General features: G+C 40.7%; 1 protein-coding gene across 1 annotated transcript; it reads right to left on the reverse strand.

Moving 5' to 3' along the window:
• Positions 1-242: 242 nt before the first annotated feature.
• Positions 243-25,967, reverse strand: WBP2NL (WBP2 N-terminal like). The gene is made up of 7 exons (XM_061205913.1): positions 25,906-25,967; positions 15,634-15,742; positions 15,232-15,373; positions 14,972-15,064; positions 9,732-9,842; positions 688-799; positions 243-456 (listed from the first exon to the last, which is right to left on the reverse strand). Exons 1-7 carry the CDS (start codon positions 25,965-25,967, stop codon positions 243-245), a joined length of 843 nt encoding a protein of 280 aa, XP_061061896.1.
• Between the last annotated feature and the right edge of the window lie 814 nt (positions 25,968-26,781).

Below are 26,781 nucleotides of genomic sequence, written 5' to 3' on the forward strand. Positions count from 1 at the left end.
ATGTACACCAAATTATTGGAGAATTAGCTCTACAATTCTACTTCTCCTTTAGCCCATCTAATCAAGAGTTGACTCTGCCTCTAAAATCTAGGCATGGAAGTAAAGTTTCATCTTCCCTCTAAGGTTGCCTTTCCAAAGGGTGTGACAACTATCTGAGACAGGCCTTTAACCACATACCTGAGTCATCCTTCTTATTGTGACTTCAGTTTTAGGGTGCCCTTTGCTTGGTGAGTCTTCAATGTTTACTTCTTAGAAGGTGGTAAATGAGCCTGAGAAGATGAGGTAGATGGAAGAGAAGCCTCCGGCTGGGCTGCCACAGATTTGTGAGAGGCAGCTCTATTTCCAGCAGGTGGAGCTTCATATGCTGGAGGTGGGGCTTCATTTCCAGCTGGTGGGCCTCCATATCCTGCAGGCAGGGCTTCATATGTCACTGGTGGGGCTCCATATCCTGCAGGCAGGGCTTCATATGTCGCTGGTGGGGCTCCATATCCTGCAGGCAGGGCTTCATATGTCGCTGGTGGGGCTCCATATCCTGCAGGCAGGGCTTCATATGTCGCTGGTGGGGCTCCATATCCTGCAGGCAGGGCTTCATATGTCACTGGTGGGGTTCCATATCCCACAGGTGGGGCTCCATATCCTCCACGTGGGGCTTCGTATCCCACAGGTGGGGCTACATATTCCCCAGGAGGGGCTCCATATCCCCCAGGCGGGGCTCCATATCCTGCAGGTGATGCTCCATATCCTGCTGGTGGGGCTCCGTATCCTGGTGGTGGGGGTCTGTAGACCACAACTGGGTATGCTGAGAAGGAAAAAAATCAGTTAGTCATTTTTTAGAGTAGACAAGGAATAAGTAAGAAGGAGGTAGAAGATAAAAAATAATACTGAAGCAAACTGACACAGGAAGAGAATTAAGGCAGAACAATGCAGAAGCCATATTCTTCAGCCATCACCAGCTGAAGGCTTTATCATTTCTTGTTGTGGAAGAATTCAAATCAACATGAAAACAACCCTATAGTTATATCTCTACATTACTTATAGTTGTACCCAGATACGTACTTAACTTAATAAAGTTTGTTTTGATGATAAAAAAGTAATAAATGTTCAATGAGGAATATGTATTTGGGAAATAGAGAAGAGATAAATTTTTAAAAGTCATCTATAATTCCATCATCAAAGACAAAAACTTAATATTTTGGTGCATTTATTGGTAGGATCTCTGTTAATCTTTTTTATACAATCAAGATTATAACAACCATACAATATTTTAAAAATCTGGCTCTTTTTACTTGACATTATGAGAAAGTTCTTTATATTATTAATGTATTTCATAAATTAAAAGCTGGACTATATTTTATCATGCTGATTAGTGCTACTTATGATAAGTGCTCCCTGGTTGTTGGAGAGCATGTTGCTTCCAAATTTCCAATTAATATTATAATAAGCATGGGTTTTATTTATTTCCTTGGCTACATTCCCTAAGTGATTTAACTGTGTCAGTGTGAATGGACATCTGTCAAGTTATTTTTCTATAATCCATATTTATGTTTAAGCTATGTAGAAAACACATTAAAAGAACTGTCTTGGGCTTCCCTGGTGGCACAGTGATTGAGAATCTGCCTGCCAATGCAGGGGACATGGGTTCGAGCCCTGGTCTGGGAAGATCCCACATGCCGCGGAGCAACTAGGCCCGTGAGCCACAATTACTGAGCCTGCGTGTCTGGAGCCTGTGCTCCGCAACAAGAGAGCCTGCGATAGTGGGAGGCCCGTGCACCATGATGAAGAGTGGCCCCTGCTTGCCACAACCGGAGAAAGCCCTCACACAGAAACAAAGACCCAACACAGTCATAAATAAATAAATAAATAAATAAATTAAAAATAAAAAAAAAAAGAAAAAAGTTGTCATTCTTAAAAAAAAAAGAACTGTCTTAAAGATGCTCAAAGACTAAAGGAAAATGTGGAGAAAGTCAAGAAAATTATATATGAACAAAATAGAAATATCAATAAGGAGATAGAAAACCTAACAAGAAAAGAAACAAACAAAAAAATTCCGGAGCTGAAAAGTACAATAACTGAAATGAAAAATTCACTAGAGGGATTCACATTCAGATTTGAAAAGGCAGAAGAAAGAATCAGTAAACCTGACTACAGGACAATAAAAATTGTTGTTACTGAGGAACAGAAAGAAAAAGACTGAAGAAAAGTGAACAGAGCCCAAGGGACCAGTGGGACACTACCAAGCAGACCAACATACACATTGTGGAAGTTCCAGAAGAAGAAGAGAGAGAGAAAGATGTAGAGAAAATATTTGAAGAAATAATGGCTGAAGACTTCCCAAATCTGAAGAAAGACATGCATATAAACATCCAAGAAGCTCAATAAACTCCAAGTAAGATGAACTCAAAGAGATCCACACTGAGACACACTACAGTCAAACTTTCAAAAGCCAAAGATAGGGCTTCCCTGGTGGCGCAGTGGTTGAGAATCTGCCTGCTAATGCAGGGGACACGGGTTCGAGCCCTGGTCTGGGAGGATCCCACATGCCGCGGAGCAGCTGGGCCCGTGAGCCACAATTATTGAGCCTGCGCGTCTGGAGCCTGTGCTCCGCAACAGGAGAGGCCGTGACAGTGAGAGGCCCGCGCACTGCGATGAAGAGTGGCCCCCGCTTGCCACAACTGGAGAAAGCCCTCGCACAGAAACGAAGACCCAACACAGCCATAAATAAATAAATAAATAAATAAATAAATAAATAAATAAATAAATAAAAACAAACAAATAAAAACCCAAAGATAAAGAGAGAATCTTGAAAGCAGCAAGAGAGAAGTGAATAATCACACACAAGAGATCCTCAATAAGAAAGTCAGCAGATATCTCATCAGAAACGTTGGAGGCCAGAAATAAACTGTCCAACAAGAATCCTATATCTGGCCAAACTCCTGTGAGAGTGAGAAAGAAATTAAGATATTTCCAGATAAACAAAAGCTGAGAGAGTTCATTACTACTAGACTTGCCCTGCAAGAAATGCTTAAGGGAGTCCTACAGGGTGAAATGAAAGGACACTAGACAGTAATCTGAAGCCATATGAAGAAATAAAGATATCAATAAAGGTAAATCATTGAGCAATTATAAAAGCTAATATTATTATAACAATGGTTTGTAATTCTATTTTTGTTTTCTACATAACTAAAGAGACTAATGCATTTAAAAGAATTATTAGATTATGTTTTTTGGAGCACAATGTATAAAGATGAATTTTGTGACATCAACTGAAAGGGGTGAAGACAGAGGGGCTGTAAACGTACAGAGTATTTGTATGTTACTGAAGTTAAGATGGTAAAAATTCAAATTAGTGTTATAACTTTAGGATGTTAAATGTAACCCCCATGGTAGCCACACACACACACACACACACACACACACACACACACACACACAAAGAACAGCTATGAAATATAAACAAAAGGAAATGAGAGTAGTGGGAGTCAAGATGGCTGTGTGGGAAGACATGGAGTTAGCGTCTCCCCACAAATAGGGCACCTGCCAGCCGCTGGTGGGGGACTCTGATGCCCAAGGAGACGGGAGGAACCCCAAAGTGAACCAGTAGGTCGTAGGGGGACTGAGGGGGGAGGAGAAGTGGAGGCCAGACAGGATCAGCGCCCCTGAGGCTGGGGAGATCAGGAGAAGCAGGCGGGAGGGACTCTCTGGGAAGAGCAGGAGAGGAGTGGAGGGTGATTGCCTGGCCCACTCGGGCCGGGGAGCCTGCTGAGCTCCCCGACCGGTACCTCCCCCTCCAAAGCCCCACCCAGGCCGCATGGGTCCTGGGGGCATAGAAGGGAGGTCAGGGAGATCAGGAGTCAAAATCAACTAAACACAAAAGAAGACAGTAATGCAGAAAATGAGGGACAAAAAAGCTATAAGGCATATAGAAACCAAATAGTGAAATGACAGAAGTAAGGCCCCCATCATCAGTAATTACTTTAAATGTAAGTGGAGTAAATGCCCCAATAAAAAGACAGAGATTGGCAGAATGAATAAAAACTCATGATTCAACTACATGCTGTGTGTATAAGAGACTTATTCTAGATACAAAGACATAAATAAATTGAAAGTAAAACGATGGAAAAAGATATTCCACATAAATAGTAACCAAAAGAGAGCAAAAGTGGCTATACTAATATCAGACAAAATAGACTTTACATCAAAAAGATTACGAGATAAAGAAGGAAATTACATATTAATAAAATGTTCAATACAGCAAAAGGATATAGCATTTATAAACATTTACACACCTAATGACAGACCATCACATATATGAAGCAAAAACTGACAGAACTGAAGGAAGAAACAGACAGTTCTACAATAATAGTTGGAGACTTCAATATCCTTCACTCACAATGATGGCTAGAACAACCAGACAGAAGATAAATAAGGAAATAGAGGACGTAAGAAAAACAACAAACCAACTGGATCTAACAGACATATATATGACACTCTACCCAACAACAATAGAATACACATTCCTCTCAAGTATACATGGTACATTTTTCAGAATAGAACATATATTAGGCAACAAAGTAAGTTTGGATAGATTTTAAAAGATAGATGTCATACAGAGTAGCTTCTCTGACCACAAAGGGATGAATTTACAAATCAACAACAGAAGTAAAACTGGAAAAATTACAAATTTGTGGAAATTAAACACCACACTCTTAAACCACAAATGGATCAAAGAAGAAATCACAAGGGAGGTTAGAAAATACTTAGAGATGAATGAAAATGAAAACACAACATACCGGGACTTCCCTGGTGGTCCAGTGGCTAAGACTCGGTGCTCCCAATGCAGGGGGCCCGGGTTTGATCCCTGGTCAGGGAATTAGATCCCACAGGCCACAACTAAGAGTTTGCATGCCACAACTAAAAGATCCCACATGCCACAACCAAGACCCAGTGCAGCCAAATAAATAAATAAATTTTTTTGAGCTTTTTTTAAATTTATTTTTTTATACAGCAGGTTCTTATTAGTTATCTATTTTATACATATTTGTGTATATATGTCAATCCCAATCTCCCAATTCATCCCACCACCACCCCCCATAATAAATAAATATTAAAAACAAACAAACAAACAAAAAACACCATATAGCAAAGCTCAAAGGATGCAGCAAAAGCAATGCTAAGGGGGAAATTTATAGCTAAAAACACACTAAAAAACAAAAAAGATCCTAAGTCGACAACCTAACTTAAAAACTTAAAGAACAAAGAAAAGAAGAACAAACTAAGTCCAAAGCTAGCAGAAGGAAGGAAATAATAACAATTAGAACATAGATAAATGGAAAAGAGAATAGAAAAACAACAGAGAAAATCAGTGCAGCCAAAAGCTGGTTCTTTGAAAAGATCAACAAAATTGAGAAACCTTTAGCTAGACTGACCAAGAAAAAAAGAGAAGATTCAAATTATTAAAATTAGAAATGGAAGTGGGTACATTACTACTAATTCTACAGAGAAAAGAAGGATTATAATACGCTACTATGAACAACTGTATGTTAACAAATTGGATAGCCTAGAAGAAATGGATAAATTCCTAGAAACCTAAAACCAATAACACTAAATCATGAAGAAATAGAAAATCTGTATAGATCTAGTAAGGAGACTGAATCAATAATTTTAAAAATCTCCCAACAAAGAAAACACCTGGACCTGATTGTTTCACTGTTGAATTCTACTAAACACATAAAGAACTAATACCAATCCTTCTCAAATTTTTCCAAAAAATTGAAGATGAGGGAACACTTCCTAACTCATTTTATTACCTATTGTGAATAATGCTTCTATGAACATGGTGTACAAATGTCTCTTAGACCCTGCTTTCTATTCTTTTGGTATATACCCAGAAGTGGAATTGCTGGGTCATTAAAAATTTTTTTAGGAACCTCCATACTATTTTTCACAGTGGCTGTCCCATTTTATATTCCCACCAACAGTACATAAGCATTCCAATTTCTCCACATCCTTGCCAACATTTGTTGTTTACTGTTTTTTTTTGATAGAAGCCATCCTAATGGGCAAGAAATGAAAACTTATGTTCACACAAAAACCTGTACCAAAACCTGCAACCAACCCAGATATACTTGAGCTGCTGAATGGTTAAACCAATTGTTGTACATCTATACCCTGAACTATTACTCAACAACAAGAAGGAACAAATTATTGATACGTGCAACAACCTGGGTGAATCTTGAGGAATAATGCTGAGTGAAAAAAGTCTATCCCAAAAGCTTACATACTACATGATTCCATTTATATAACAATCTTGAAATGTCAAAATTATAGAAATGGAGAACAGATTAGTGGTTGCCATGCGTTAAAGAGGAGGGGGAGGAAGGGAAGTAGGTGTAGCTATAAAAAGACAAACAGGAGTGTTCCTTGTGGTAATGTAAATGTTCTGCATTTTTATTGTATCCATGTCAATACCCTGGTTGTGATATTATACTATAGTTCTGCAAAATGTTACCAGTGGGAGAAACTAGGTAAAAGGTATAAAGAATATCTCAGTATTATTTCCAAAAATGTATGGGAATCTACAATTATCTCAAAATAAAAAGTTTAATTAAAAAACCATAATTATAGCAATAAACAATCCAAAAAGGAAATTAAGAAAACAATTACATTTACGATAGCATCCAAAAGAATAAAATACCTAGGAATAAATGTAACCAAGGAGGTAAAAGACTTGTGCTTTGGGACTTGCCTGGTGGTGCATTGATAAGACTCCGCGCTCCCAATGCAGAAGGCCCAGCTTCGATCCCTGGTCAGGGAACTAGATCCCACATGTGTACCACAACTAAGAGTTCGCATGCCACAACTAAGGATCCTGCATGCTGCAACTAACACCCAGCGCAACCAAATAAATAAATAAATATTTTTTAAAAAAAGACTTGTGCGTTGAAAACTACAAAATATTACTGAGATAAATTAAAGAAGACCTACATAAATAAAAAGAGTTCCTATGTTCATGGGTTAGAAGACTTAATATTAAATTAAGATAGCAATTCCCCCAAAACTGATCTACAAATTCAATGCAATCCCTATCAAAATTCTAATGGTCTTTTTGCAGAAATGTAAAAGGTGATTCTCAAATTCATATGGAGCTATAAGGGAGCATGGATGGCCAAAACAATATTGAAAAAGGAATACAAAATAGGAAGACTCACACTTCCCTATTTTGAAACTTACTACAAAGTTACAGTAATCAAAACAATATGGTACTGGCATAGGATAGACTCATATACCAATGGGAATAGAACTGAGAGTTCAGAAATAAACCTAAACATCTATAACCAATTGATTTTCAACAAGGGTGCCAAGACCACCCAGTGGAGAAAGAATAGTGTCTTCAACAAATGATTCCTGGACAACAGGATAAACACATGCAAAAGAATAGAGTTGGACCCTAACCTTACTCCATATACAAAAATTAACTCATAGAGACTTCTCTGGTGGTCCAGTGGTTAAGACTCCGTGCTCCCAATGCAGGGGGCCCGGGTTCGATCCCTGGTCAGGGAACTAGATCCTGCATGCTGCAACTAAAAGATCTCGCATGCCGCAATGAAGACCTTGCATGCAGCAACAAAGATCCCATGTGCCACAACTAAGACCCGGTGCAGCCAAATAAATAAATATTCTTTAAAATTAAAAAAATTAACTCGTAATGAATCAATAACTGAAATATGAGCCAAAATTATAAAACTCTTAGATGAAAACATAGGGGTAGATCTTCATGACATTGGACTTGGCAATGGATTCTTAATTTGATACCAAAAGCACACGTAACGAGAAAAAAATAGATAAATTCATCAAAAATTAAAACTTTTGTGCATCAAAGGATATTCTCAAGAATGTGAAAGATGACCTACAGAATGGGCAACATATTTGCAAGTCCCATATCTGATAAGGATATCCAGAATATATAAAGAACTCTTACAACTCAAACAATGAAAAGACAAACTACCCAAGTTAAAAATGGGCAAGGACTGGAATAGATATATCTCCAAAGAAGATATGCAAATGGCCAACAAGCACATGAAAAGATGTTCAACATCATTGATCATCAAGGAAATGCAAATTAAAATTATAATGAGATATCTCCTCACAATCACTAGGATGGCTTTAATATAAACAACAAGCAAAAAAAAAAGAAAATAACAAGCATTGGCAAGGATGTGGAGAAATAGGAACTTGTACATTGCTGGTGAGAATACAAAATAGTGCAGTTGCTGTGGAAAATAGTTTGGTGGTTCCTCAAAAAAGTTAAACATTAAATTACTGTATGACCCAATAATTCCAAACGTAGATATATACCCAAGAGAAATGAAAACTTATGTCCACCCAGAAACCTATATACAAATGTTTATAGGAGCTATTATTCATAATAACCAAAAGGTGGAAACAAGCCAAATGTTCATCAATGGATGAATGGATAACAAACTGTGATACATGCAATGGAATATTAGTCAGCCACAAAAAAGGAATAAAGTACTGATAATGCTACAGCTTGGACGAACCTTGAAAACATTATGCTAAGTGAGATAAGCCAAACACAAAGGTCACGTGTTGCTTGACTCCTTTTATGTGATATACACAGAATAGGCAAATCCAGAAAGACAAAAGGCAGATTAGAGAAAACCAAGAGATGTGGGGAGGGGACAATGGGGAATGATTACTTAGTGGGTATGGGGTATTCTTATGGAGTGATGAAAAAGTTTTGTTTTGTTTTTTTGGCCTCGCCACACAGCATGCGGGATCTTAGATCCCCGACCAGGGATCAAACCCGCATCCCCTGCAGTGGAAGCGTGGTCTTAACCACTGGACTGCCAGGGAAGTCCTGAAAAACTTTTGAAACTAGAGAGAGCTGACGGTTGCACAACATTGTGAATACACTAAATACCACTGAATTGTACATTTAAAAATGGTTAATTGTATGTTATGTGAATTTCAACTCAAAAACTTTTTTTAAAAACTTTAGCAACACTTACTTTTAGATTTTGAATATTAGATTTTAGTAACCCTTAAAAACTAAGGCAACTATTAAGACTATAGATAACTATCCTTCAGTTGTATACAAAACTAAATAAGCCGATGGACGTGTACGTCATGCTCCAAGGAGAACCCAAGAAACAGCCTGCATTTGGGGGTCTGTTGGTAACCTGTTAGGAGACTTTTTGTGGTCCACCAACAGACTGTGGACCACAGTTGAGAATCACTGATCTATGTCTCCTGGGAACATGATTCAGCAGCTACGGACAGGCACGACTGTTAAAGGAAAGTGTACAGGGCATAAAGCCCAGGACTGGAGTCCTCAGTGAGGTTGAAGGGCATGGCACAAGCATGATGGCTATGCTTGTGTGAAAGGGGAAGGGGGAAGTTGGCAAGAGCACATGTTTCTGCTCAGGCTGTAAGCAGGAAGTGGCTGTTCCCACTGATGGGAGTTGCCCAGGTATGCTCCATATTTGTACATTATAGTTAAAAGTAAACCTGAAATGGAAGCCTGGTCACTTACTGACTTGCCACTGGGTTTTAGTCTGGAAATGAAGTCATGGACTCAACCGTCTTCCAGCCCCCCAAACTTCTGCTGCTTCTCCTGCAGCAGAATTGGAGGCAAGGTAGCAGTGAATAGATCTTTGAGCCCCTGGCATACCTTTCCACCTCCCAGGAAGAACCTCCATGCCATATCTTACCTGGACAAGGCGTCTGTTGGGTGCACATCATGCCCTCTGGTGCAGTAATTATATAGAGTCCTGAAGTGCCGAACCAGTAATTTACACTTCCAAGTGGAATTCCTCTGGCAGCTGAGAAGACAAGTTTGGCAAAATAGGGACTCTTTAATTCTTTTAAGTTAGATGTACAGCAGCTATCAACCAAATAATTAACAGAGTATTAACCATCACCTTACATGTGTGTCCAACAATGTTCCCAGGATACAAGATTAAAAATATGTATTGCCCTTGTCCTCAACTGTATGCTTCTTGAAGGCAGTGATTGTGTATATTTGCCTGTGCTTATTGAAGGCCTAGCATAACACCCACCATGATAGGTATTCAGAAAAAATTTCCAAGTGAGGATTCTATCAAGTTGGCAAGATAAGTCCATTAAAGGCCAATGTAATGGCAGTACTGAAGAAAGCACTTCTGTTTGTCTCCCTCCGCATCTCTCTTAAAAGGATACTTTTTTTTTTATAAATTTATTTATTTATTTTTAGCTGTGTTGGGTCTTTGTTTCTGTGCGAGGGCTTTCTCTAGTTGCGGCAAGTGGGGGCCACTCTTCATTGCTGTGCGCGGGCCTCTCACTATCGCGGCCTCTCCCGTTGCGGAGCACAGGCTCCAGACGCGCAGGCTCAGCAGTTGTGGCTCATGGGCCCAGTTGCTCCGCGGCATGTGGGATCCTCCCAGACCAGGGCTCGAACCCGTGTCCCCTGCATTGGCAGGCAGACTCTCAACCACTGCGCCACCAGGGAAGCCCTAAAAGGATACTTTTGATGGTATTTGGGGTCCATTTGAATAATCCAGAGTAATCCCCTCATCTCAAGATCCTTAATTATATCTGAAAAGACTTTTTTTTTTTTTACAAACAAGGTAACATTCACAGATTCTGAGGATTAGGACACAGATTATACCTTTGGGAGCCATTATCAGCCTGCCACACTAACTTCTGGCCTATGGCATATGATCAGAAGTAATGTACGCTGCTTCCAGGCCTGACCCATGAAAACTTCCCAGGTGAGATCTTTACTCTCTTCCCCTCTCTTCTGGCTACCCAAAGAGGTCTTGGAAGCCATGTGTTGTTAACGATGGCAGAGACTCTATTACCCTGAGTCCCTGACGGGCTATGTGGAACAGAGCCCCCTTTCACTCCTGCTGATTGGCCTTTATATAAGCAGTAATATCCATTATCTTAAGCCATTGATAATTTGGGGTTTATCTGTTTCAATACCTAGCTTTATCTTAACTAATTCACTCTGAATCTAAAGTTGTCATCCTTCCCTGTTACCCTCCCTTTCAACATTCTATTAGTATCCCCTTTCAGAATAAGTAATTATTTTATTCACTTACATGTTTGCTTATTTCTTATATGACTCTCACTAGACCGTAAGTTTAACAAAAGCAGGGACTATGTACTTATGTCTCGTTCACTGTTGTGTTCCCAATTGTCTCTCCTCGTGTTTGGCACACAATAGGTACTCAATACATGTTTGCTAAAAACTTAAATCAAAGAGCCCTGACAAAGCAACTCTGCTGAGGGGAAAGGAACCCTTCGTGGTCAAATAATCAGATCATGATGCATGATGGGTATTTAATTAATTCCAAAAGCCTCAAGGAAGCCCATTCACAAGACCTGACTCTTGCCAGGGGAGTAGGCACAGGTTTCCACACCTAAACCATGACATAATCAGACCCAGAGCAGTTCCAGACATTGGGCCAAGTTCATATAAGTTGCCTAAATCCTTTCCAAGTGGCTGTGCAATGGCTGAGACACTGACCTACATTTGCAGGCCAAGAAGCAGAACTTAATGAGAGCACAAAGCGAATCTCCTGAAGTTGCTTGACCCTTATCTCATAATCCTAAAAATAAGCCCCCTCAGTACTGTGAGGCCAAAAATAAGAGTGAACTCAAGACCCAGAATGCAATTGTCCCGAGTTCCCCAGACATCTGTAGCAAAGGGGAACTGGATTTCCAAGTGTCCCCTGACCCGGATTCTTCATAGCTACACTCCCTCTGTCTGTAGGACACCTTGTTATCCAATGTCAGGCTTCCAGATGCTGTCTGCCCTCTGGACCATGAAGAGCTGCTAGTTGGGTACAGCTTGTGAACTCCTTGGCCTTTATATATTTGCACTGTATTTTTAACAGTAACTGCAAAAAATTTTCTTACTCTTCAATTTTCTTCAATATGGTTCTTCATCACCTTTCTTCTCCAGCAGTTCACTGAAATCTCTTGATAATTCTGCCAAAAACCTCAAATTTCCACATGCAATGCACATTTTTCAGTCTTCATTTTACCAAACATCTCTCCAGCAGCTGACAGATGACCACCCAGTAATGCTTGAAACTTTCTCCTCCCTTGACTTCCAGGATAGTGAACTCACTTGATTCTTCTCTTACCTCTCAATCAGCCCCTTCTCAATCTCCATTGAAGGTCACCCCTCCCTACCTATCCCTTAAATGTTGAGGACCCTGGGCATACCATCCTTAATTCACTGAATGAGCCCATCATTCACATGGCTCCAGAGATGACCTGTGTGCTGAGAATTTCCAAATCAGTGTCTTGATACAGTGCATCTTTGGAGCTCCAAGCTGCATGTCCACTGCCTTTAGCAGCTTGTGTACCTCACACTTAATATGGTGCAGGGGTTAAGAGTGTAGGCTCAAAAGGACACATCACTTATACAGTATTCCTGCCAAAATACGTGACCTGAATATAATCATGAGGAAACAGACAAACACAAATTAAGGGATATTCTACGAAACAATAAGGCTGTATTCTTTTTAAAATGTCAAGGTCATGAAAGACAAAAAGAAAGGCTGAGCCCAGACTAAAGGAGACCAAAGAAATAGGACAACTGAATTCAATATGTGATCTGGGATTAGATCCTGGATTGGAAAAAAAAATGCTATTAGAATTAGGAATAGTAATGGTCAATCATTTGAATCTGAATAATCAATAGTATTGTTTCAATGTTAAATTTTCTGATGTGATAAGCACACTGAGGTTAGATGAGAGAATGCCCTTGTTCTTAGGAGATACACACTCAAATATTTAGAAGTGAAGGAAATGATCTTTGTGACTTACTCCCAAATAGTTCAAACAAAAGCAGAAAAGAAAAAAAAAAAAGAATAACATAAAGCAAACATGGGGGCTTTCCTGGTGGCGCAGTGGTTAAGAATCTGCCTGCCAATGCAGGGGACACGGGTTCGAGCCCTGGTCTGGGAAGATCCCACATGCCGCGGAGCAACTAAGCCCGTGAGCCACAACTACTGAGCCTGCGCGTCTGGAGCCTGTGCTCCGCAACGGGAGAGGCCGCGACAGTGAGAGGCCCGCGCACCGCGATGAAGAGTGGCCCCCGCTTGCCGCAGCTAGAGAAAGCCCTCACACAGAAACGAAGACCCAACACAGCCAAAAATAAATAAATAAATTTTTAAAAAAAGGAAAAAACTCAACTATATGCTATTTAAAAAAAAAAAAAAAAAAAAAGCAAACATGGGGACTTCTCTGCTGACGCAGTGGTTAAGAACCCACCTGCCAGCGCAGGGGACACAGGTTCGAGCTCTGGTCTGGGAAGATCCCACATGCCGCGGAGCAACTAAGCCCATGCACCACAACTACTGAGCCCGCGCGCCTAGAGCCCATGTTCTGCAACAAGAGAAGCCACCGCAATGAGAAGCCCGTGCACCGCAATGAAGGGTAGCCCCCGCTCACCGCAACTAGAGAAAGCCTGCGTGCAGCAACGAAGACCCAACACAGCCAAAAATAAATAAATAAATAAATAAATTATTTTAAAAAAAGCAAATGTGGGAAAATGTTAATAATGGGTTAATCTAGATGAAGGTCCATGGGAGTTCATTGTAATATTCTTAAAACTTTTCTATAGATCTGATTTTTTTTCAAAATGAAAAGTTTAGAGAGATAGAGTAGGTTTAAGGTTCAAATTCCAGCTCTACCACTTGCTAACTGTATAGCCTTGGGAAATTATATAACCATCACTGACTCAGTTTCCCCAGCTATACATTGGGGATAATGATAGAACCTACATCATAAGTTTTTGTGAGGATTAAATAAATTAACACATGTAAAGGCCTTGGAACACTGCCCAGTATATGATAAGCATTCAATAAATGTTAGCTAGTATTAATTACTATGTCTAAAGTTGAACTCATTTCCTCTCCAATTTAGACTATCTCTTATACTCATTTTTTTTTTTTTTTTTTTGGCCACGTGGCTAGCGGGATCTTAGTTCCCTGACCAGGGATGGAACCCGGGCCGATCCCCAACCACTGAAAGCACTAAGTCCTAACCACTGGACCGCCAGGGAATTCCCTAGACTATCTCTTATACTCTTGACTATGGTCTATAGCATCATGATCCAGTCAGTCTTCTAAGGTAGAAAATTCACTACATTCTTCTGTGTGTCCCCAGAACTTTGTCCATGCCTCTATTACAGCACATGCCATAAGATAGGATAATGTATTTGCATATGTCTATCTCTACTGGACTGTGTTTGTCTCAACTAGATTGGAGTTGGGGGTGGAGAAGGCAAGGGAGAAAGGGGAAGAGCATTCCAGACAGAGCAAATAGCATGAAGGCTCAGAGATGGGAGAGCAAGGCACAAAGAAATCCAGTTGGATTGGAGTACAAAAGGTGAGAGAATGAGGGATATAGAGTGAAGCTAGATTGAATTAAAACATAACATAAAAAGATTATTTGTATCCTCTGGTACATCCATTAGATCAGTGCTGCAGGGCTTGACGGTACCTCTTCCCATGCTTTAGTCCCATGGAAGATGGGAATTAAACCTAAGAGAAGCAAAGGCAAAGTCAGAAAGGAGAGAAGACAAAAAGCCATGCCAGAGGAAGGAGAGCCAAGGCAACCCTACCGAAAAAAAGACTACTCAGTGATACATGAGACCGGCACTTAAATGGACAAAAGACTATCAGGTATAATTAATTGTTCAGGTGTCTGACGGTAAGCTCCCATTAGATTGCAAACTCCTTCAGGCCAGGGAGGGACTAAATCTTGTGTTCCTAGCACGTAGTATGTTACTTGGCACATAGTCGGTAGGCTCAGGAAATGCCCGCTGAACACATGTGCAAATATCAACCGCCTGACCTCAGAGGCCAGAAGTCTTCACTAGTTAACAGTCTTACTTCAATTACACAGGCCCCCAAACCCCAAAGCGCTTGATAATTTTATCAGCATCGCTCACCAGCAGAGGCAGCTTTCATCATCAGCTGGGCAAATTCAATGGCACCTCCTTTTCTGAAGGATAATTTAAAAATAGCCTGTCCTTCCCAGCCACCTGGAGGAAGAAATGGCACACACTCACTAAGAGGCTGGCATGCTGTAACAGAAGGACTGCCACAAACACTAAGAGAAGTACTATCCAATGAAGCAGGGGCCAAGTCTGAATCTTAAACCTTCTGGAAGCTTTTGAGAAAAAATACACTTCTGAGGGGGGACACTTACCATCCGGAGCTGCCTGAATGGTTCCTTTAATGAAGTTGGGGGCAAAGATTGGTTGTTGAATGGTGCAATTACTCATCAGACCAAGTGGCATCATAAAAGAAAGCATGCGGTCATTGACTAAGTGTGAAGTCACGAAGATCACCTAAGAGAGAAAAGAAACTTTGGAAAAGGAATGCAATTTGTCCATGGATTGAGACATATAAGAGCAATTCTGAAGTTAAGGCTGTTTTGGCATTCTGGCCTAATTGAGAAACATCACCAATTTTCTTCCATCACACTTCAACATGGAAAATCTCAAAGGAGAAATGGTTTAAAATACTTTGAAAGTCAATGTTTAACCTCTCTCCATTTTAAGGAAAACAAATGTAGAGTTAATCAGATCAAAGTAGAAGTAGAAATTACCCGGTATGAAGTGAGAAACAATGTTCCTCTTTTTGTACCATTAAAGAGATCAGATCCCACTGGTTGCTGTAGGAAGGAGAGGTCCACATCCTGACTCTGCTTCAAGACACTGCAGAAAAGACAGGGCAGACAGCACACAATTTAAAATCTATATAAAATTATACAAACAGAGCTCTTAGCATAGATTCTAGCCTGGAGGGAGATTTTAATAAATGTTACTTGCTGCTGCTGCTGCTACTATTCTATTAAAATAGAAAGGAATTTAAATGATCTTATTCTCTGACAATTCACACTTCTTCTTCTTCTTCTTCTTTATCATTGGGTTCTTTTTTTAAAAAAATTGGTTCCCCCACTCTTATTAATTAATTAATTTATTTATTATTTTTGGCTGCGTTGGGTCTTAGTTGTGGCAATCGTTATCTTTCATTGTGGCTCACAGGCTCCTCACTGCGGCACGAGGGCTCTCTAGTTGAGGTGCACGGACTTAGTTGCCCCACAGCATGTGGGATCTTAGTTCCCTGACCAGGGATCGAACCCACCTTCACCTTCATTGGAAGGCGGATTCTTTACCACTGGACCACCAGGGAAGCCCCATTGGGTTCTTCTTTCTTATCAAACCTAATTCTATTCTTAATGTATATTCATTAATTCTTCTACTTCTTGTGCAGTTGGTATAAAGCACTCTGTTAACGGAAATGTTTCTTGGACTCTGGTAAAGAACGTAAGGCACACACAGAGTGCTCCCGAACCCTCTGACATGTTCCCTCTGTCTGTCATGTTCTCCCTGCACTCCTAACCTGAAAAACTTGGACTCATCCTATTCTTACTCATAGAATCCTATTGGGTTATTTCCCTTTCTTAGTAATTTATATATATAAATTATAAATATATAAGTGGGTGCTACTAAATATTGAAGGAATGAGTGAATGAAAACATGAATATAGGTAATAATGCAAGAAATATATGACATACATCACATAAATGGAACAAAAATATCATGGCAGTTTGGTGGAAGGAGAGATTAGCTCTTGGTTGAAGTAATTAGGAATGACTTTACAGAAAGGTTGACATTTGAGCTGATTCTTTTTTTTTTTTTTTTTTAGGCCGTGCCGTGCAGTATGCAGGATCTTAGCTTCCCAACCAGGGATCGACCTGTGCCCCCTGCATTGGGAGTGCAGAGTCTTAACCACTGGACCACCAGGGAAGTCCCATTGAGATGATTCTTAAGAGATGAATAGTGTTTTAGTAGGCAGAAGTGAGGGTAGGGGAAAATCCTGATGGGGAGCAAACAGCATTAATGGAGGTATGCAGTAGAAAGAAAACTGCGTACTTGGGAGCAGCCTACCTGTGTGGATTCATCAAAACAGATGGAAGTGGAACTGGGAGGAATAGTGAGATAAAGCTGGAATCATGCTGGGACTAGAGCTTGGAGACATCATTCAATAGGCAAGGCAGAACTGTGACTTGCAGCTGTCTCAGCAGGGAAGTCACATGATCAAGGAAGTGGTGGTGTGTCAGAGGGATCCATTTAAGAGTTCCTAAAATAGTTCTGCTATGAGGTAATAAGAACTGGAACTAGGATGGTGGTGTATGGATAAAAAGGGCTTTTTAAGAGACTATGAAAAAATAGGATGTCAGCAAAAATGGTGGAATAAGGAACTCTAAATGTCAGCCTAGAACTCTAGAATCTAATCAAAAGTTTATAGCAACTAGGGGAATGTTTAATCAAGAAAAAAATAGTTGAATGTCAATAAGAGAGCTTTGTGCACTTTAACTTACCCTAGTACTATCCTCCACTCCCCAGTTTGGCAACAGCCTTGACAACAACAACCCACATTCTCAGTATAGGTGCCCACTACTGGGGGGAGGAGAACAGACCTTACTGTGGTTGTCTGTTTTGACCTGTCCAGTGGCTTCCTGGAGGACTAGCTCTAAGGGCATGTGCCTAACTCAGAACTCTCTTAGGACTTAGGCAGCTACCTAGGGCACATTTGTCAAAAACATTTCAAGGCAAATGTGTTAGAGCTGATATCTGGGGCAAAGAATGACATTTTGGGCAAACAATAAAAAAACTGAAAAGTGAGGAAGGAAAGACTGGGAAATGAGATGCTTTGAGGAATAAAGGCTTTGAAAACCTCTGACATGTTCATGGGAATCTAGAAAGCACGACACATACATTTTCAGGGCTGAGTTCATGCTCAGAAGAAACCTGAGAAGGCCCTAAAACTGTTACCTCTGGCCGACAGTGAGGCTCTGCTCAAGCAGGCAGTGAAAGCTAAGACAGAGTTTTAAACTGCCTAGCTGAGTGATAAAGACAGGCTCCAACACACACACACACACACACACACACACACACACACACACAGTCCATCTGCAAAGGCTGGGATTTTTTTGTTGTTGTTCCAAACATACAAGTAAACTGTCAAATCACTAGCTAGCCTCTAAATTAACATAAAAGAGGCCACACATGTCATTAGCCACACATGACAAAGAATAGAGACTTTACAAAATTAGTTCAGAAAAATCACTAAACAATAACTACAACATGCAGCAACAACACCCTGTGGAAGAGGGAGAGTCTGATTTCCAGAGTTGCCACATTATAATTTTTTAAAATGTCCAGTTTTCAACAACAAAAAAATCATGAGGCATGCAAAGAAACAAGAAAGTATGGGACTTCCCTGGTGGTGCAGTGGTTAAGAATCCGCCTGCCAATGCAGGGGACAAGGGTTCGAGCCCTGGTCCGGGAAGATCTCACATGCCACAGAGCAACTAAGCCCGTGCACCACAACTACTGAGCAGGCACTCTAGAGCCCACGAGCCACAACTACTGAAGCCTGTGAGCCACAACTACTGAAGCTCATGTGCCTAGAGCCCATGCTCTGCAACAAGAGAAGCCACCACAACGAGAAGCCTGAGCACCGCAACGAAGAGTAGCCCCTGCTCACCTCAACTAGAGAAAGCTGGCATGCAGCAATGAAGACCCAAAGCAGCCATAAATAAATAAATAAATTTATTTTAAAAAATTAATTGAAACTGCCCCTTAGGAAGCCAAGAAATTAGATTAACTAGACAAAGACTCTAAGTAAACTATTTAAAATATATTCAAAAAGTTAAAAGAAACAATGACTTAATAACTTAAGGAAAAGGATGAAAACAATGTCTCATCATGTAGAGAATACAAAAATAAAAAGATAGAAATTATAAAAAGGAACCAAATAGAAATTCTGGAGTTGAAGACTATAATAACTGAGATAAAAAGTTCAGTAGTGGGGGACTTAATGGCATATTTCAGCAGGCAGAAGAATCAGTGAACTTGAAAATAGGTCAATTGAGATTAATAGTTACTACCTGAGTAACAGAAAGAAAAAAGAATGAAGAAAAAGGAACAGAGTCTAACAGACCTGTGGAACACAATCAAACATATCAACATATGTATTATGCAACAGGCAGAAGGAGAGGAGAGGAAAAAAGGGGGAATAAAGAATTTTTGAACAAATAATGTCCACAATTTTCTCAAATTTAATGAAATACATGAATCTACACATCCAAGCTCAACAAACTCCAAGTAGGATAAACTCAAAGAGATCCACACCAAGACACACTGCAATCAAACTGCTGAAAGCCACATACAGAGAATCTTGAAAGCAGCAAGAGAAGAAAATTATCATGCACAAGGAATCCTCAATAAGACAAACAGCTGACTTCTCACCAGAAAATATGGAGGTAGTGGGATGAAATATTCAAAGTGCTAAAAAGAAAAAGAAATTGTCAACCAAGAATTCTATATCTGGCCAAACTAACCTTCAAAAATTAAGGAAAAATTACAACATTACCAAGTGAACAAAAACTGAGAGAGTTTATCACTACTAGATCTGAACTATAAGAAATTCTAAAGGAAGTCCTTCTGCCTGAAATAAAAAGACACTGGACAGTAAATGAAATCAACATAAAGAAATAAAGAACACTGGGAAAGATAATTACATAGGTAAATTAAAAATCAGTATTAACGCATTTTGGGTTTGTTCATTTCATTTCATCCTATATGATTTAAAACACAATTGCATAAAACAATAATTATAAATCTATAATGATGAGCACACAATGTATAAAGATGTAATTTGTGACAATCACAATATAAGAGGGCAGAGCTATGTAGGAGTAAAGTTTTCACATATAATTAAAACTAAGTTGGTATTAATTTGAACTAGATTGTTATAAATTAAGATGTTAAACATAATCTGTGGGGCAACCACAAAGAAGATAACTAAAATACATGCAGCAAAGGAAATGAAGAGGGATCAAGATGGTACACTAAGAAATATCTGTTAAACACAAAAAAGCACTCATGGAGGAATTGAGGAACAAACATGATATAAGAAATATAGAAAACAAATAGCAAAAGAGCAGAAGTTAAGTTCTTCCTTATCAATAATTACATTAAATGTAAATGGATTAAAGTCTCCAATTAAAAGGCAGAGAAAGGTAGAATTTTTTTTTTAAAACATATTACCACTATAGACTGTCTACAAAAACTCACTTGAGATCTAAAGACACAAATAGGTTGAAAGTAAAAGGATGGAGAAAGATACTCCATGAAACAGTAACCAAAAGAGAGCTGAAGTGGCTATACTAATACCAGAAAAAAATAGACTTAAAAATTATTACAAGACAAAGAGGAATCTTCTATAAAAATAAAAGGATCAATCATCAAAAAGATACAACAATGATAAGCATGGATACATCTAACAAAAGTCAACTAGACCTAACATATAAGGACACTCCACCCACAAAGGTAGAATACACATTCTTCTCAAGTGCACATGGAACAGTCTCTAGGACAGACCATACGTTAGGCCACAAAACAAGTCTCACGAAATTTATGAAGACTGCAATCATACAAAATATCTTTTATGACTACAATGGAATGAAATTAGAAAAAATTAACTGAAGGATATCTGACAAAGTAACAAATATACGGAAATTAAACATCACATTCTTAAACAACCAATGGGTCAAAAAAGAAATCATAAGTGAAATTAGAAAATACTTTGATCTAAATGAAAGCAAAAGCATACATATCAAAACTATTTAGATGCAGCAAAAGCAGTGCTTAAGAGGGAAATTTATAGCTTTTAATGCTTACATTTTTTTAAAAGAGAGATTTCAAATTAATAATCTAACTTTCCACCTTAGGGAACTAGAAAAACAAAAGCAAATGAAACCCAAAGCTAGCAGTAGGAAGGAAATAATAAAGATTACAATGGAGATAAATGAAATAAAGAATAGAAAAATAGAATCAATGAAACCAAAGTTAATTCATTGTGAAGATCAACAAAATGTACCAGTCTTTAGCTAAACTGACCAAGGAAAAAAGAAAACTCAAATTACTAAAACTATGGATGAAAGTCGGGATGTTGGGCTTCCCTGGTGGCGCAGTGGTTAAGAATCCACCTGCCAATGCAGGAGACATGGGTTCAAGCCCTGGTCCAGGAAGATCCCACATGCCGCGGAGCAACTAAGCCTGTGCGCCACAACTACTGAGCCTGCAAGCCACACTACTGAAGCCCACTTGCCTAGAGCCCATGCTCTTCCACAAGAGAAGTCACCGCAATGAGAAGCCTGTGCACCACAATGAAGAACAGCCCCCGCTCGCTGCAACTAGAGAAAGCCTGTGTGCAGCAACGAAGACCCAATGCAGCCAAAAATAAATAAATAAATAAATAACATTTAAAAAAAAAAAAGCAAGAAGGTGGGGATGTTATCACAGACCTTACAGAGATTTAAAATAAGATTATAAGAGAATATATGAACAATTGTATGGCAACAAATTAGATAACATAGATTAAATGGGTAAATTCCTAGAAAAAAACTACCGAAATTGACTGAAGAAAGAAAATTGGAATAGACCTATAACAGGTAGAGACTGAATCAGTAGTCAAAAAACTTCCAATAAGAAAAAACAGAAAAATACTGATGTAAAAAATCCTCAAAAAAAAAATACTAGTAAACTGAATATAACAACACATTAAGAGGATTATACACCATGACCAACTGGGATTTATCCCTGGAATGCACAGATAGTTTAATATATGAAAGTCAATCAATAAAATAAAAATAGAACTACCTTATGATCCAGCAATCCCACTTCTGGGTATATATCCAAAGGAAATGAAAACAGGATAGCAAACAAGTATCTGTGCTCCCATGTTCATTGAAGCATTATTCATAATAGCCAAGATATGGAAACCATGTAAGTGTCCATCAATGAATGAACAGATAAAGAAGATGTGAGATAGATATATATATATGCACAGAGAGAGAGAGAGAGCCACACAGAGAAAGACAATACTGCATGGAATCACTTGTATGTGGAATCTTTAAAAAGTCAAACTCAAAGAAACAGAGAAGTAGGGTGTTGCCAGAGGCAAGGGGCCAGGGTCGGGGGCTGTGGAGAGAATAGGGACAGGTTAGGAAAAGGATAAAACTTAATATAAATTTTTTTTAAAATATATAGTTTTTTAAAGAAAATCAATCAATGTAATATACCACATTGACAAAATGAAGGACAAAAAAACCACATGATCATCTCAATTGATGCAGAAAAAGCATTTGACAAAATTTTACACTCTTTCATGATAAACACACTCAACAAACTAGGAATCATAGGAAACTACACCAAAATAATAAAAGCCATTTATGAAAAGCCCACAGCTAACATCATACTCAATGGTGAGAGATGAAAGCATTTCTTCTAAGATCTGGAAAAAGGTAAGGATGCCCACTCTCACCACTTCTAATCAGCATAGAATTGGAAGTCCTAGCCAGTGCAGTTAGGCAAGAAAAATAAATAAAAGGCATCCACATTGGAAAGGAAGAAGTAAAATTAACTCTGTTCACAGATGACATGATCTTATATGTAGAAAACCTTTAAAATCCACACACAGGGGGCTTCCCTGGTGGCACAGTGGTTACAAATCCTCCTGCCAATGCAGGGGATACAGGTTCAAGCCCTGGTCTGGGAAGATCCCACATGCCACAGAGCAACTAAGCCCGTGCACCACAGGCTTAAACTACTGAGCCTGTGCTCTAGAGCCCACGAGCCACAACTACTGAGCCCATGAGCCACAACTACTGAAGCCTGCGTGCCTAGAGCTCGTGCTCTGCAACAAGAGAAGCCACCGCAATGAGAAGCCCGAACATCGCAATGAAGAGTAGCCCCCACTCGCCACAACCAGAGAAAGCCCGCGTGCAGCAGCGAACACCCAACACAGCCAAAAATAAATAAATAAATACATAAATAAATTTATTAAAAAATGAACAACTTAGCAAAAAAATGGAGAACATTTATGAACCAAGAAAATTTACCAAATACATATAAATAGTCAATAACCATAAGACAAAAATAATTTCACTAGCAATTAAGCTTTAAAAAAAGATTTCATTATTCAGATTCCATGATCAGACTGGCAGAGCTATCAAAGGTTAACACAGGGTGTTGGCATTGGGCACTCAAAGTATTAAAAGGAATGTAATTTGATATAATTCTGTAGGGTAATTTTGCAATAAATATATTTCTATTTATAAATATATTAAATATAGTTAATATTTTAAAATATTTTAACAAGGATTTTCATATTAAAAATATATTTTTAAAATATTTTTTAAAACATCTGTGTCCTCTGATCCCACAATTCCACTTTCAGGAATATATCTGAAAGAAACATTCTGACAGGTGGGCAAAGATAAATCTTCAAAAAGTTCACTGCAGCAATGTTTATAGCAATGAAAAATTAAAATCAGACTATCCTGGACTTCCCTGGTGGCGCACTGATTAAGAATCCGCCTGCCAATGCAGGGGACACGGGTTCCAGCCCTGGTCTGGAAGATCTCACATGCCGTGGAACAACCAAGCCCATGCACCACAACTACTGAACCTGCACTCTAGAGCCTGTGAGCCATAACTACTGAGCCCGCGTGCCACAACTACTGAAGCCCGCGTGCCTAGAGCCCATGCTCCACAACAAGAGAAACCACCGCAATGAGAAGCTTGCGCACTGTAATGAAGAGTAGCCCCCACTCGCCGCAACTAGAGAAAGCCCGCGAGCAGCAACGAAGACCCAACGCAGCCAAAAAAAAAGAGAAAGAATATATCCTCCTTTTTTAAAAAAAAAAAAAAATCAGACTATCCCAGATACGGGCTTGAGCAAATATGTATGCATACTGGAGTACCAGACATTGAAAATAATGATGTAGATAATGATACTGGAAAGCATCCCTAATACATTGGTAAATGAGAAAAACAAGTTACAAAGCAGTCTGACAGGGGAAGGTGTGTATATTTCCACAGGGGAAAGTACAGAAGGATACATACCAAAATGCAAAAAGCACTGGATGTAGGAATTTGGGGTAATTTAAAATTTTCCCCAATTTTTCTACATGGTTTTACCTGCACACATTTTTGAATATGGATTTAAAAAAAAACAAAACTCAATGTCTTCCCTTTTTACCAGTAGAGTCTGGCCCACACATTTATGACTTTTCAGCTGGGATCAGAAAAAAATCTCCACGCAACACAGCCAAGCTGTGATGAATTTCTCAACTGTGTATTGTGAATAGTCCAGAGAAGTCAAAATATAACCAATCTTCTCCCTCTCAAGCTATTTCTTTAAAGTGGTTTTTATCCAGGAAGCCAGAGCACCTACAGAGACTTCTTTGCTGAGAAGAAAGAAGAGAAGCAGTCCTTTTCCTTTTAGAGGGGCAGCCAGAGTAGAGAAGTGAATGCACAGTACCTAAGTTCAGAGCTCTCCCACATGCACTGGCCATGTGATTTTAAGCAAATTACTTCTCTTTCAGTTTTCCCACCTGTGAAAGGAGGAAACGAGTACTGATCCTCATTGCAGATAGAGCATTGCAGAGAGCAGATAGGGCCCGTGCACAGTGCTCGGCTATGGTTAACCATTCAAGAGCACACAAAGGACCCCACAAAGGCAATTCAAAGGACCATAAAATCAGTATATGTTACAATTTTTTACAACCATGCTTCATTCCCTGCCACCAGCACACAAACAGAAAAGCAGACAGACAAACTCGTAGTCTGAATGAGAAGACACCCAAACACCAGATTAGAAGTGGCTTCAAGGCACAGAGCCACAGGCACACAGGTCAGCGTTCTCTAGGCCAGTGTGCACGCGGTCAGAATGGTGGGCAAATCATCTCCTACTACAAAACTGAACAAACAGCAGCGGTCCTTCAGGAGCAAGGGAGAACCTACCGCCTTGACGGCGCGTATAAATCTGTCAAGAAAATATTCTGGGGAAGGAAGCATAGAAAAAAGATCTGGACATCAGCAGTTGGTACTGACTTAAAGGGTCTTCCCGACAGATGCATTCAAAGCGACCTAGGTGTGCTCTGCCTCACCTGAGCACAGCCCTGGGTTTCAGAGCCTCACTGCTAGGCGAGCGCAAAGGAAAACGAGGGCAAATCGGAGCAGAGAGGAGCACTTTTAAGAAGTGCCGGGGAGATGGAGCAGGCCTCTGGAAAAATGGGGGCGGGGGACGAACGAGGGGAGTGGAGCAGAGTCGAGGTGTTAGGTGGGGAGGTGAAAATGGGCGGCTCCGGGCTGAGCCTGACAGAGGCGAGAGGAGAGGGGCGAGCGGCGGTCACCGCTAGCACCACACAGAGCGATCGGTGCAAACCCCAAGGCCGCCATGGGAGGCAAGAGAGCGTCATTCTTCCTAGACGCGTCTTCTTCTGGTCCTGATCATTTCAAAAAAGTAAGACCAGTCATCTCCTTGGTTGGGTCGAAGACGAGAGAGGGCTTTTTGAAGTTCTGAGAGTGAGGAGAGGCCCCTGACAGTTCGGGATCCTTCCAGAAAGATCCCAAAGACACTCACGCCTCTTCTACCTCCCAGAAGCCTGGGACCTTGTTCCCGTCACTCTACAAAGGTAGCGCACTAACAGCAGCCGCACGCGACCCGGAGGGTCGGTGCGACTCCCCACTCCCACCACTGCACGTCCACCTTTCTTCTGAGGCAGCACGCGCCTCGCTCCCTGAGCACGCGCCCTTCACACGTGCGACGGCCCCCGCTCACGCCTTCACATTCCGAACACCCGCGAGGCAGCACGCGCCCTAGCGTAGGGGCGGAGCTACGACCGCTGCGCACGCGTTAAAGGCGGGAAAGTCTCTGATGGGCTGAGAGTTTGCGAGCCGCCAGTTCCCGGTGCATCTGCTGCCTCCTCTGACAGCTCCGCAGGCTTCCTTTCACGCACCTTTCGCCGAAGGGGATGAGGGCCCCGCGACGGTTCTCGCTGTGGCTCTGGTTCACCGCCATCCTGCCCCAGGGCCGCTCCTGCCGCCCCTCAGATGGGAAGGGGCGGGGCCTGCGCCAAGCTGTTGGGTGGGGCTCTGAAGGGGAGGGCGGAGATTATGGCGTAAGGGACTGAGGCGGCTGGTCACGTGAGGGGCCTTGGTCAGAGGACCAGGCGGAGTCAAGGTTGAGACAGCCCTGATGGGGAAGGGGGCGGGTCCAGGGAGTTGACTCCACCCCCGGAGCGCAGAGGAGTGAGTGATGAGGGGCCTCCTCGACAATGATTCGCCGTCTCGGCCCCTACGTGGCTGCCCCGCTGCCCACGGGTATGAACTTGAATTGGTCCTGTCGGGAATCAAAATTAAAAGTGGAATTTTCCTACCCCCTCCCTGGCCTGAGTCAGGAAGCTGTTGCCCTTTGGAGAAAGGGTCCAGAACGATTCCTCACCTCTCCTAAGGCGAGCAGAACTTTCTTCCACCAAAGAAAGCCTGGGATCAGAGCCGATTTCTTGTGAGGCAGCATCCAGGAAAGGGTGCGTGAGCTGGGTCAGGAAATCAAAGGGGGAATTTCGACCCTGTGTGAGTCCGTTCCAGCTCCAAGATGAAGAGAGCCTTTTGTCTCTGTGGCACGCATCATACCTGCCCTGCCTCCTCCAAAGTGTGACTGTGAGGATCAGGTGGGATACGTTAGACCAGAATTGCTTTTAAGACTAAAATGTTGTATGTATTCTTATTTCCTTTAAGCTTCACCAATAGCACCAGAGGGCTTCAAACAGAAGGATGTTAACATCTTCTGGACTACCTACCATATTTCATCAAATTTAAGATGTCGTCAGTTG

This window comes from Eubalaena glacialis, chromosome 11, assembly GCF_028564815.1.
Source record: "Eubalaena glacialis isolate mEubGla1 chromosome 11, mEubGla1.1.hap2.+ XY, whole genome shotgun sequence".
Classification (NCBI taxonomy): domain Eukaryota; kingdom Metazoa; phylum Chordata; class Mammalia; order Artiodactyla; family Balaenidae; genus Eubalaena; species Eubalaena glacialis.